At 43.4% G+C, this 13160-nt stretch overlaps 1 protein-coding gene across 1 annotated transcript; it reads left to right on the top strand.

Annotated features, from left to right (window-relative positions):
* The first annotated feature begins 11351 nt into the window (after nt 1-11351).
* LOC133906254 (putative lipid-transfer protein DIR1) lies at nt 11352-11990 on the top strand. The gene has a single exon (XM_062348105.1). The coding sequence runs from the start codon at nt 11442-11444 to the stop codon at nt 11751-11753; it is 312 nt and encodes a 103-aa protein (XP_062204089.1). The 5' UTR covers nt 11352-11441; the 3' UTR covers nt 11754-11990.
* Nucleotides 11991-13160: the final 1170 nt, after the last annotated feature.

The raw sequence follows: 13160 nt of genomic DNA, 5'->3' as shown, positions 1-13160 counted from the left end.
CTCCAACACCTGTAGAAGTCTTCATCGAGAAACTCTTCAAACCATCTGTCTCAATAACCTCGAGTGCAGATGCTTCCCAACTCGACCAGGAGTCTGGTCAGGTCAGCGAGGCAGAATCTACAGACATGGAAGCTGCTCTACTTGAACGCAAACTAACTTGGATGACCCCACTCCGAGCCTATCTCGAAGGTCAAGAGATCCCTGATGATGATGCATCTACAAAGGAAGTTGCTCATAAGTCCAAGCTATACGTTTTGGTAGGTGGCAAGCTCTTCCAAAAGGGGAGTAACGGAATCTTAATGAAGTACATCACTCAGGAAGATAGAATAAGATATTGCTTGATATCTATGGAAGCATGTGTGGTAGTCATGCGTCTTACCGCACCTTGGTTGGAAAGTTTTATCGCCAAGAATTTTATTTGCCGACTGCCCTCCAGGATGCTTCCGAGCTGGTCAAAAAGTGCGAAAGCTGCCAATTTTTGGAAGGCAGACCACTCAACTAGCCAAGCCCTGCAAACAATTTCTCTTTCTTGGCCTTTCTCTATATGGGGCTTGAATATCATGGGACCGTTCTCAAGGGCTCGAGGTGGTTTTAAATTCCTATTCATGGCTATCGACATATTCACTAAGTGGATCGAGGCCGAACCTGTGGGAAAGATAACGACAGAAGCGGCTAAGAAGTTCATGAGGAGCATAATTACTTGATGCGACATTTTGCATTGAATAATTACAAATAATGGTAGCCAGTTCAGAAGTGAAACCTTTACTACATTCTGCAAAGAATTTGGTATCAAAACTTGTTTGACCTTAGTAGCTCACCCTTAAAGTATTGGTATAGTCTTGCAGGGTATCAACACTCGAGCTTTTGATAGGCTGAAAGCTTATTCAAAACGCTGGGTGAAAGAACTTCCCTCGGTAATGTGGGCCATTCGTACCTTGACTAACAGGGCCACCAGTGAAACTCCTTTCTTTTCAGTCTACGGAGTAGAAGCAGTGCTTCCAGCTGAATTGCAGTTTGGGTCACCACAAGTGGAAAGTTACTCGAAGAAGGGGCAAGAGCACTTATGAGCGGATGACATCAATCTACTCAAGGAGTACGATGATTGAGCGTCCATTTGAGCAGCTAAGTATCGACAAGCATTGTGTAGATATCATAGTCAGAAAATCCAGCCTAGGAAACTCACTGCTGGAGACCTTGTTCTATGAAAGGTGTAGAAATAGGCTAGGTGCCATAAGTTATCACCTAAGTGGGAAGGAACATACATAGTTGTCAAAATCACTCGATCAGGATAAGTATGACTATCTACTCTAAATGGTGAAGAACTCGAAAACTCGTAGAACATCGATCAACTCCAATAGTTTTTATTCATAGATAAGGTAGGTTAAAGGTAAGTCAATTACATGTTGATGAGACTGACTACCCTATCACATAATTTTTTTTTCTAACCTGTGTAGCGCTGCAAGGTTGACATAAAGGATTCACTTAGCTCTTGTAAATAGTGAAGATCCACCACCTCTAAGAGTGTAGAAGTATGTGGACCCCTACTTGCCCTTGAATGAGTCGAGGAACCTCTTTTGCTCCTCCTTAGGATAGTAGCTGATTGCCCTGGGAACTGGCTACCGACCAGCATAAGGGCCAGAGATTGTGGCTGAGGTGAAGACCTTGCGGGAGCTGCTCACATGCACTGGTGATGTTAGTGACCCTCTGCGAGACATGAAGGTGATCTAGTAGTTGTCGACGGAGAAGACGACAGTGCTGTTTTCACCAATGGAGTCTTGGGGGCTCCACCACCGAACACCTTGTCAGTGATCTGGTCAATGATCTTGTTAAGATCACCACCATCCTCATCTCCTTCTTGTGTGGCCCGCGTCGCTGAATTATGCGTCGTTTGTTCTGCAGCATTGGCGTCAAGGAAGCGCCCAAGGTGCCGAGTGAAGGGTCGATGACCTTGTGGACATTTTGTTCCCTATCCTCTTGTGTCTCTCATTCAATTCTTCCTCGCCAGAGGAGACAATGATTTCTCCTGGTGGAACAATGGTGAGAGGCCTTGAGGTGAGAGATCCCACTTCTTCGATTTTTGAATATTGCTCAGGAGACGATGGTGGAGTGGAGGCCATGGTTTCAAGTTCTACGAGTGCTACTGAGCAATGCATAGGAAAGAACTGAAGGAGATTGGGGTGAAAACAAACGACTTCATGTCCCCCTTATTTATAGTCGCAAGAATGGGTGGAACGGGACATTTTGAAGCCGTCAAGAGCCGATAACGATGGTTGAAATTCTGAGGTTGCCTCGGGTGTGTGGTGATTCAAGGCTGATGCGTCGGGCAGAGATGATACATCGCCAAGCATTATGGTGCGTCCAGTATCTATGCAGAGGGATGCCACATCATTATGACACGTCAAGTCAGAGGTTGCAATGAAAAAAAGCACGAACAGGAGTGGATTTTTAATGTTCATCTGCCCGACTATTCGAATTCACTCGATGACCATAACATAACCACATCCCTACCAATAGGTTAACACCTTCGAGCATGTGGTCAAGAATAATGAGTCAATGCTTACGCTCTACTCTCTGCTCGATCCAGTCATCGAGCAGAGAGTTAGGGGCTACATTGTGTAATTTTGATGCTTATGCTTCACTCTTTGATTAATTACAGTCCTAACTAGAGAGACAAGAGTTACATCATTTAATATCATTTAATAACTAGAGATGCTCTACTTTCTACTCAAACTCAATTATTGAGTGAAGAGTCAGAGGCAACGTCGGGTATTTTTTGATGCTATGGCTCTGTTCTCTATCTTGATTATCAAATCAAACAGAGAATCAGGGGCTACATCGCATACTTTTGATGCTATAGCTTTACTCTCCACTCGATTCAGTAATCAAGCAAAGAGTTGGGGGCTACATAGTAATGCCATGTTTTGTAAATATATATTTTCTGTAATACACTTTTTTTTTGCAAAAGTTTATTTGGCTTTGCATCGACTGTCATTGAATAAAACCAATGGAGGCATGTGTTAGGCTGATGATAAACAATTACACCTCATAAGGCCTAAAAGCACAAGAGATTGTCAGACATCTCACACTTAATGGCCAATAAGGTTATGAAGTTCTAGTTGTCCAATATGTGTTTTCTCTATCAAGTTCATGTTCACACGCTGGTCAAATATGCAAGTCAGCTAAAAGTTTGCAAAAGACCATCATGTTTCTCTTTTTCTTAGTTTCGTACTAATTTTCTGTTCCTTACTATCTCGGTTACTTCAAGTGTTTACTCGAAATCTGATGCATCTAATAGTATATCTAGTTGAGTGTTCAGGTGTCAACAGATATATAGTTAGTTAGTTTTGAGGATAGTTATAACATGTACTGATCGGTTTTTGCATCTTATGCTACCTCTATTTAATCAACAAGGGAATAATTGCAAAAGCATACTCGATAAGCAAAATAAAAGTAATGTTTACAGACATCCCCAAACCACAAATCAAGTTTCAAATGTTTCGAGCTGGAAGCCACAGAAAACTATCTAGAAGGACTACTCTTGTTCTTGTCATCAGGTAGCTCAAGTGTTAGAGATTCGATGAAGCTGGGAACCAAGGGCTTAACATCTTCAATATTTTTGCTGCCTCTTCTACTGAACATCCGAACCCCTCCATCACCACCGATGTGTCGAAGTTGGGGTCATAGCTCTTGAGGAGACCAAGCATTGTCTCGGCGCTGATGGAGACTGCCTGGTTCATGTAGTCAAGGGGCTGATCCCTCAGCTTTTGAAGTGCTATGATTGCGGTGTCTCATTCAGCGACCATAGTATACCGATTGGCAGCCATGGCATCCCAATCAGCTTTCGCTTTCTTTGAAGCTTCTTTGAGTTTTTTCATATATTTATCCTTTTGTAACACCCTAAATTTCAATTTTTGCAATAGTTTAAAATTTTGCTAGAATTTTAAATAGGAGTTGCAAATTTTATTCAATAGAAGAAATTAATTTCTAAATTTAATTTTGCCACAGGTTATATATAAGTTTGATGCATTCATGCCGTCATAGTTGCAATAGGTTTTTATGCATGGAAAAATTTTGCAAAAGTTCGCTAGAGTCGCTCATTTAAACTCCTTTTGAAATTTGTTCAAAATCTAAAAAGAAAAAAAGCTTTTCAATTTTGAAAAAAACTCCCAGGCCGAATCCTTCTCCCGGCCCACCTCTTCCCTCCCCTCTCTTCCACCCATGTGGGACGCTGGACTCCTTCCCGCGCTGGGCCACACCCGAGCCGGCCTGCGATGCCCCCGAACCACCCCTCCCTGCTTTCTCTCACTGCCAGGAGGGCCCTGTCCGAGCCAGCTAGAGCTGAGCTATGCGCATGCCAAAACCGCAGCTACCCTTCTCCTTCCTCCCGCTGCCCGAGCCCGATCCACCCACAAATCATGCGCCCGTTCAAATCACTGCCTCCCTGTGCCGTTTCGACTCAATTAAACCTCGTGGCCAAGATCCCCGCCCCCTATTCACTCCTTCCCAGTCGTTTCCCCCTCCTTAATCACTGCCTCCTTGAAGAAGTCAAATGTGGAAACCGACAAAATTAAGGAAATTTAGAACCCCGGCCAATCCTTTCGAATCCGGCCAATTCTCTCCCTCTCTTGTGTATTTAAGCCTCCATTCTTCTTCCTTGCAATGTTCTGTGCATTCTCCACCCTTTTTCCCTCTTTCTCCCTCTCAGATTCAACCTCGGCATCTTCTTCTTCTTCAACTCCGGTAAGGAGCTCTACTGCCAAAAATTCTTCGTGCCCAAGTTGACCTTGGCTCTTGCCTCTTTGGCGTTGCAGGGTCTCTAACGAAGTTTTCCACCGCTCCTTGGTTCTTCTCCGATGTCGGATGCCGCCCTCACTGAGCTTGAAGCCCGCCAGCTGCCCCTCTTCATCGCCGACCTTCCTTAGCCCCTCTCCGCCAGCAAGAAGCCTTGGTAAAGATTCCCCGCGAGCTCCCCTTCGTTTTGCACCTCTTTTTGCTGTGATCCATGCCCGTTTACGCCTCTCCAATGTGGTTCCGGTGAGCCCACTGCCATCGGGCACCGCCTGCCGTGTTTGCACCACCTATTGAGTCCGTTCGCCGCATCTTTGAACCCCGGCCATCGGATCTCAATCCTACGGCCCTAATAGCATACCCCTTCATCACTTCATAACCAGCCTACTGTGGACATGGACCGGCCTTCCAAGCTATGGGGTATCTTCTATCTAAGAGATCATCTTTACTCTATGATCCACAACCTCCCATGCGAACGTGGAGGAAGAAGCCAATTGGTACTGAAATCGAGTCCTTAAATAACCACTTGTTTAGCTGTCATTCCGATTATCGAGAATATGCCAACTGGCGCCTAGTCTGCATGGGTGGCCTTTCGATAGGGAACAATTGTAACTCCCCCTTGATCGCCTCATTGAGTAGCCGAAGCACCTGATGACTTGGTAAGTGGGTAATTCTCAACAAGTAATTCCCATTACGTTGGTCATTCTTCTGAGGATCTACTCGATAAGTTCATAATGATGATGAGTCATTTTGGGTGGGTTTTTTTGCAGGCAATGGCTTCCTTGGCTTCATTTGGCTCCCAAATCATCCCTTCGACACAACCGGTACCAACTGCCGGTATGACAAAGAAGCAAATAATGAACATCCTGTCACGCAATAAGGTTGCCCAACGGTTTTACCTAAATATTTTTCTTGGCTGGCAGTCTTCCTTTCCTTTCCAAAACCTGTCAATCATAGGTCGTCATGTCTAGAAAAACTAAAAGAGCATATGACAAGTGGTTCAGCTAGTCAACTGATTCCAGCTTCCTCTGTTGTGTCGCTTCCACCTCCTCGAGTAGAGCAAACATCTACAAACACGCCCAAGGCCAGCTCGGAGCCTACCGCAACCATAGCCCTTGGAACAACCGTTTATCCTTGGGCGGTGATAGAGGCTCACATAGCAGCTACCAAAGCTCAATATATGGCGATGGACCATGCTAGTCATCAGACGGCCTTAGAGGAGAAAGGTGCCATGCTTGCTGCTAGCCAAGAAAGAAGTGACGGTTAGTTTACACATAGATCACCAGCATGTGATTCGAATGTTAGGCAACTAATAAGAATTGTTTTTCTTTGGTTTCCCAGATCTTGAATCCTTCGTAAAGAACAAAGATGTTCTCCTTAATGACACAATGAAAACCATCAATGAAAAGGTGTAACACCCAGTTTTAAAGGAACAAAACCGGGCACAACACATGTATGCCAGGATCAAGTTTCATACATGCGTTTACACCATCAGTGTATATTCACAGTGCCATTATTACAATAATGTAATTAACTTATTATAAAAGGACTCGAGGGTCTAAAAGAAAACACAACAGAACTAAAGATCTTTAGCGCCAATGGGGCTTCCATCTTCCACAGGCGTCAACCGGGGGTACTCCAGCCTAAAATAGCAACTCGAGGTCAAAGTCATCTTCATCAAAGGTTGCAACTTCATTAACGGCTTCTGAACAGCAGAGGGATGCAAGAAAAGGGGCAACGGGTGTGAGTACAAAAATGTACTCCGCAAGTAAAGGTCAAACATGCTATGGGGCTTAAGTCAAGGATAGGTTAGACACGGTTAACCGCACTAAGCAAACTTTAACCTATTGACTCCAACAACAAACATCCTATTTACAAAGTGTGAAAACACCACTATAACAAAAGGATTGACTCATCGGATTCCATCCGACTACCAAGACTCACCAGGTAATTCCATTACCCAGCTACCCAACCAACCATACCAAACCCTGATCCCATTTAATCTTAAAGAAGTCAAAGTTTGCTCTTTATTGATAATCTACAGAGTTTGCACACTCCATGAGTCATGATTCCCGTGTTGCTTCACACTTCTGGGGTGTGGAGTTGGGGTCTCACTACAAGGCCTTTACAAAGCTCCCGCCAACTTGCAGGAACCCACTGAGGTTTCACTGCTAACAGATGATTACATCACTGCAGAAGCCCCCTCTTATGCCACTCATCCATCCAACGGTGCCCACAAAGTTTGATCTTGAAAATTCCTGAACTACTCACCTCCTAATCGACGAACCGAAAAAAACACATGAGGGAAACCTCTAAGAACAGTACACCATATAGTACTAAAACTAGGTAAAAAAATATAAAAAGATTCTACATGTCGCTATGAACATTTAGGTGCAAAATTCGCCCAAAACGGAGCTACGAACAAAAGGTATTGAGCTTTTGAAGTTTTAGGGGCTTAACTGCAAATTTTACTTGATTTTAGGAGAAAAATCCGAATTAATTTTATAATGGAGAACTGATTTATTACGTCATAAATCAAAAGCCATTTAAGTTTCTATTGGAAAAGCTCGTGGAATTGGTCTACAGACTTGAAAGGCTAGTCCATGTCATTAGTGCCAGAGCAGGAGGTATCCTCAAGAATAAGTACTTCGGTCGTGGGGATGCTTTCCTCTTGGTGGAGAGCTGGAACCTGGAATCATAAAGACAAATCAGGTCGAACAACCAATAATCAGTACTACTTTCTTGATTCCCATCAGTGGTCGAGGATTCATGAGGGAGTAGGGCTCAACAGAACATGGTTGTGGCTCTTCAGAAAATAGCTTGCCCAATCGAGAAACAATATCCTGCAGAGACAAAGCTAAAACAGAGAAGTCCCTCAAAAGAGTTTGACTGCAACAATAGGAGTGGCAAAATGCTAACTAAATCTTGCATCCCGCCGCGTCCCGGGAGCTATCGTTGTCTCCAGTATAGTTCCGGGCAAAGTGATCCCGTGCTTTCAAGGGGCTCGACCTTCGACTAATGAAGTCTTTGGCCACATGCCACCCAGTTAAGCCACTCTACCTAAGTTCACCAATCTTCTTGACATAGTAGGCAGTGTGGTCGTACTCGTGGTGCTTCTTCAACCAGGATGGATTTTGGCAGGGGTGAAGACCCCTGTGTACTAAGGGGAAACTGACTGAGTTGGGGATGGAGATATAAAACTAATTCTTTTTCCAATATTTTTTCCAGGATGAGGTTAGCACAACTGGGATGTAGGAATTCTTCATCCCATTCCGCAATTGGAAACCATAGCCTCCAATGCACTTATTCTCCATATTTCTTTTCAAATGATAGAAATACTAAAATAGGTTCAGGCTCGATGCAATACCAAGGAACGCTTTGCACAAACGGATAAACACACTGAGCATGGTTATTGAGTTCGGGTTTAGATGGTGGAGTTCAATTTGGTAGCGGTCAAGTACGGCAAGAAGAAATTTGGAAGGGGGAACATTGAAACCATAGCAAAAAAATGACTTGAATATCACAATTTCATGATCAAACTGGCAGGATGGGAATTCCTCACTCGACGCCAACCTCCAGTTGGCCAGCTCACGAGGAGGTACGATTCCTTCACCTTCAAGTTCTTGAAGCTTCGATTCTTGCATCGTCGAGATCGCACAGATGACGGTCAAAAGATTCATCTTGTTCAGGTATTCGGAGGAGGCATCAGCGGCCTTCGTGTTGGTTTTCTTTTCAAGCAAGGATGGAGAGGCAGCATGCGTAAAAGGGTTGGAGGCAATGGAGTGAGATGTCTATGCGATTGCGCGTGCTTGGGAGAAAAAAAGGAAAGCTTGAAGCAGGAGACTAGTGACAAGAGGATGAAGAATAGCTACAGTCCAGGTTTGTACGAATATAAAGCCTGGTACTTAACGTTTCTTTGGTAACCACTTCCGTTACTATGGTGCCTCGTTCAGCATGAAGGACGAGATGATGGCATCGTGTGAATCTTTACACGCCCATTCGAGTGCATTAAATGCGTCTATACCCAACAGTTCAAATTTTGGAGATTTCTTTTTAACTCAACTCAGAGATGGATGTTGAGAAGTTGAGTTTTTAAGCCTTTCTTAAGTCTTGAGTGTGGACAACAGTAGGGCGCTCGACCCAATAGTGTTTCCACTCGATACTCAGAACAGGATATTCCTTCCTTGATTCTTTCGACTACTATCTTGATCTACCCTGCTTGACCAAGCTTAGACTTGGCAGTACTCGAGTAGGCACTTGTGGAAATCCTCCCTGCTAAGTAGAGTTAGGGTGCTACCATCGAATATCTAACTATAGGGTATATGTACATAAAGAGTACACTATACACAGATAGGGTACACTATACACTAGATGGACAAGTCTGAATATACTAGATCCGAATCTACGGGACGTGATATACTCGAAGACCACAAAAACATGTACTAGGAAGGTCTTGATTGGGTTAACCGACTTGAGTACGACTAGTATCCAAGCTGAACTTGACTGCCTTGCCTTGAACGAGAAGATAAAGGACTCCTCATCGACTACGACTAGATTAGGGTGGTGCCAGGACCCCTTTATAAGGTAGGGGACTTTGACCCCCAGAGGACAACTCATGATAGATCAACGCTTATGCAACTCGACGCAAGCATCAAGACCTAAGCATCGGAGATACTTGGCGACTTCAACTCTAGATTAGCTCAGATCTGATCTACTCCATTGTAATAGGTTTAGCCACCCTGCCTGTACTTGAGACAATCTATATACGATATCATCCACACAAGATATAGGGTATTACTCCATATTGGGGGCCCGAACCTACATAGTGTGTCTTGTTTCTTGATTGATCCCTTATCTTGAAGGTACCCCAGTTCAATTATGGACATATTGTTAGGAACTAATCTTCAACAAATTTCATACTATGACTGCTAGTCGGTGGTTTCAGCTAATAATGATGATGGATCTAAGCATCACTGCTGGCTCAAGCCACCGGCCGACAGTGATGTCCCTTATCATTGTTGGTTTATAAGCCACATTGACTGATTCTTCCCGCGCAGCTTATGAACCGGCAATGATGCCCCATTACTACCAGCTCATTAGGAACCAGCAGTGTAGCGCAAACATTTTGGTATGGGGTCTAACTTAGGCTGATTCCCATCTTGAAGAGTTCGCGATAGAGTATTTTTGCACATATGCATAGATTATCACCGCCGGTTCTCGACTTGAACCGGCAATGATACTCACTATGACTGCTAGTTCAGAAGCCGACAATCGCACTAATTCACTACCGGTTTGAAAATCCGCAGTGATGCTAGTTTTGGACCGATAGTGATAGCGTATTCTGTAGCAGTGAGATTGCCGGCTCACAAATGTTGCAAAAGAAGAGTTCAATAAAGGGGCGGCGCTGGGAGGTTTCTGAAATACGTAGTACTAGAGATAGGTTATATATAGACTAAGAGTAGTTGGGGGGGGGGTTAATTAGGTTAAACATAAACAGGCCATGTAATTGTAGTTGGAAAGTTTCACGTCATTTTTGGCATGCATTTGGAATTCTAGCAGTCCAAGTTCCAAAATGCCTGTCGTTTTTTTTCTTTTCTCAATAAAATAATCACAAAAGGCTGCAACACTATCATATATAGCACGATCATACATAAGAGTAGTGTTGGCGATTTATTTGCCAACAAGGCTATCGGCTACCTCTTTATTCAATACGTGAGGATTGTTAGAAGTGCCTATGGCTGTAGGCAAAAATTGCAGATGTTGTAGTGAATTCATCACTACAAAGTTCTCACTGATAATATCTTTTGTCCTGAAGTCATATTTGGCCACTTCTAATAAGAGATGTAGTAACAAAGCAATAGTTCACCACTAAAAAGTTGTCTTTATTGTGATATCATGTGGCGATATGGTATTTTATCACTAATAAATTACATAATAGTGAGGAGAAATAGATTAATCACAATAAAATTTGTAAACAGTATCAAAACAATATTTCACTACTTTTTTTCATCACTATCGTAATATCTTGTGACGATATAATGTTTTGTCATATATAAAGTAAATAATAGTAAGGAAAAATTGTTTAGACACAGTTAACCTAGTAAACAGCAACAAAATAATATTTCGTCACTACTTTTTCCTCACTAATGTGATATCTTGTGGAAAACTAATATTTTGCAAAATTGCTTAGTCATAATTAACCTACTAAATAGTGGCAAAACCATGTTTTGTCACTAATGATATATCTTGACATTAATAGACAATATAATAGTGAGAAAAAAATAGTTTGGTCACAATCAATATACGGTACTAGGTGATAAACAATATTTCCTGTACTAGTGATCGCCACCAACATGAGCTTTTGCAATGATAAAGACATTAGCGTCCAAATTCACTGTAAAGACTCAAGGGCCAGTTTTCTCCACGTTCGTCCACTTATTTTACAACTGGAAATCCTGTTGGAGTTGGAGCGCCAAGGTCTACTTTGCAATATCTCAAACACGCAACTTCTAAATACCAAAAATTACAAACCTTTGCCCTATAAATAAGACCCCAAAACCAAACACTCTTCTCACAACTCCAAATCAGCCAAATAAACGTACAACCAACACCTACCTAACAACTGCCCGCAGCAACAACTTACGCACAAACCCATGGCAAAGGCGCAGGTAATGGGTTCGCTGCTGACCATCGTGGTAGTCCTCGCTGCATCGGCCGAGGTGGCGCACGGTATCTGCAACCTGTCCAGCAATGGCATCCGGGCGTGCCAGCCCGCGGCAGCGATCCGCAACCCGACGAACGCGCCGTCGGCCGAGTGCTGCACCGCGCTGGCGGGTACCGACCTGCAGTGCCTGTGCCGTTACAAGGGCGCCGCCGCCGTGTGGGCGAGGATCTACGGGATCGACATCAACCGCGCCATGGGGTTGCCGGGCAAGTGCGGCCTTGCGTTGCCGGCCAACTGCTGATCACCAGTGCCGCTGCTTGCATCGGTGTATGCACATCGAGACATGCATATACTAGTATTATATGGCAACGAGATCAAATAAACGAAGCACGTAAAACGGTGAAAGACTGGTGTGTCATTTGAGCTGTGAGTGAGCTGATTAATCAGTGCAGAAGTGTAAGAGTTCTATTGCGTATTATGTAATACTGTCCACTACAAAGCTGGGCTTAATTAATATGAATAGACAATCTTGGATGCATCTCGCAGAGATTTATTTGTCGAGCAACCCTTAACGAAAATAATTTAAACAGGAACATGGGTGTCAGTCATGAGAACCTAGCTAGTCTACAAATGTATACTAGATTGACATCAGGCGCATTGTTTCGGGAAATTGCATGGATGTAGATGCTGCATCCGCGATGGGAAAAGATGAGAAAGGAATGTTATGTCGAAGTGAAAAAACAGCGAAATACCGGTTATCTTTTCAAACAGTCGTCGTAGTGTTTTGATACAATCAGTTGAGTAAAATGTCATTGGTATCTACTTGGTCATGCTTACCATCAGAGGCGGCGGAGCCAGGCGCGGGTCGCCGCCCATCGAGTCCAGGTCTAGCAAGCAGTAGACCAAGGGCAAGCCGGCAAAGTAAACCTCAGGCACCATTGACTTGACCAGACCGGGTGGGAGCACGGCGGGCGATTAGGCAGGCAGGCAGCCAGATCTGACGTCGCTCAAGTAATGTTCACCAGTAGTATGGACTATGGAGTACCATGAACTGGCAGTAACGGATTGGTTCGTTTACAGATCAGTTCCATAGCTTGATGTATGCTTTCGGTGACCATTTTGGTAGTTAAAACATCTGGGGTTTGGTACAAAGTAGTACCATGTAACAGCATGAGGTATAGACTTACATTTCATTAGGTTTTATAATTTCAGTTGATGTACCGTGTAGCCACGGCTATTATCCGTGGATAAATGGCAAATTCTTGGCTTAGGATGCTGAAAAACATTGTATCATCATAATAAGTTGGTCTTAGCAACCATGGTACCACACTTGCGCCTATGCTGACCTCAAATTTGGATGCTACAATAAATTGCACAACAACATGTGCACAACTATGACTGCTAGTTCATAAGCTGACAATCGCACTAATTCACTACCGGTTTTGAATGTTTTTTATAATTAGAGCATATTTTTGGTAATAAATTATTTCTTAATAAGTTGGCCTAGGCTGTCTAATTTTCCTGGCTCCGCTGCTGCTTAGCATGGTCGATATTCAGAGGTCATACTCTCTTACTAGAAGAATAGTAAGTTGAACAAAAACAAGCAACTCTAATGCACAGCATCAGTTTGATCTGACTAGTATAAACTGAAGTGACAAGGCGGAATTCCTGCTTGAGATTTAAAATATCAATGTCTCAGCTTTTTCTC

The sequence above is a fragment of the Phragmites australis genome, chromosome 23 (assembly GCF_958298935.1).
Source record: "Phragmites australis chromosome 23, lpPhrAust1.1, whole genome shotgun sequence".
Classification (NCBI taxonomy): Eukaryota; Viridiplantae; Streptophyta; class Magnoliopsida; order Poales; family Poaceae; genus Phragmites; species Phragmites australis.
Note: the sequence above shows the minus strand (reverse complement) of the source record. Positions and strands in the feature narration are given on the sequence as shown.

Bases quoted from the DNA above. Each gene is read 5' to 3' on its own strand.
- LOC133906254 (XM_062348105.1), top strand. From the start codon at position 11,442: ATGGCAAAGGCGCAGGTAATGGGTTCGCTGCTGACCATCGTGGTAGTC.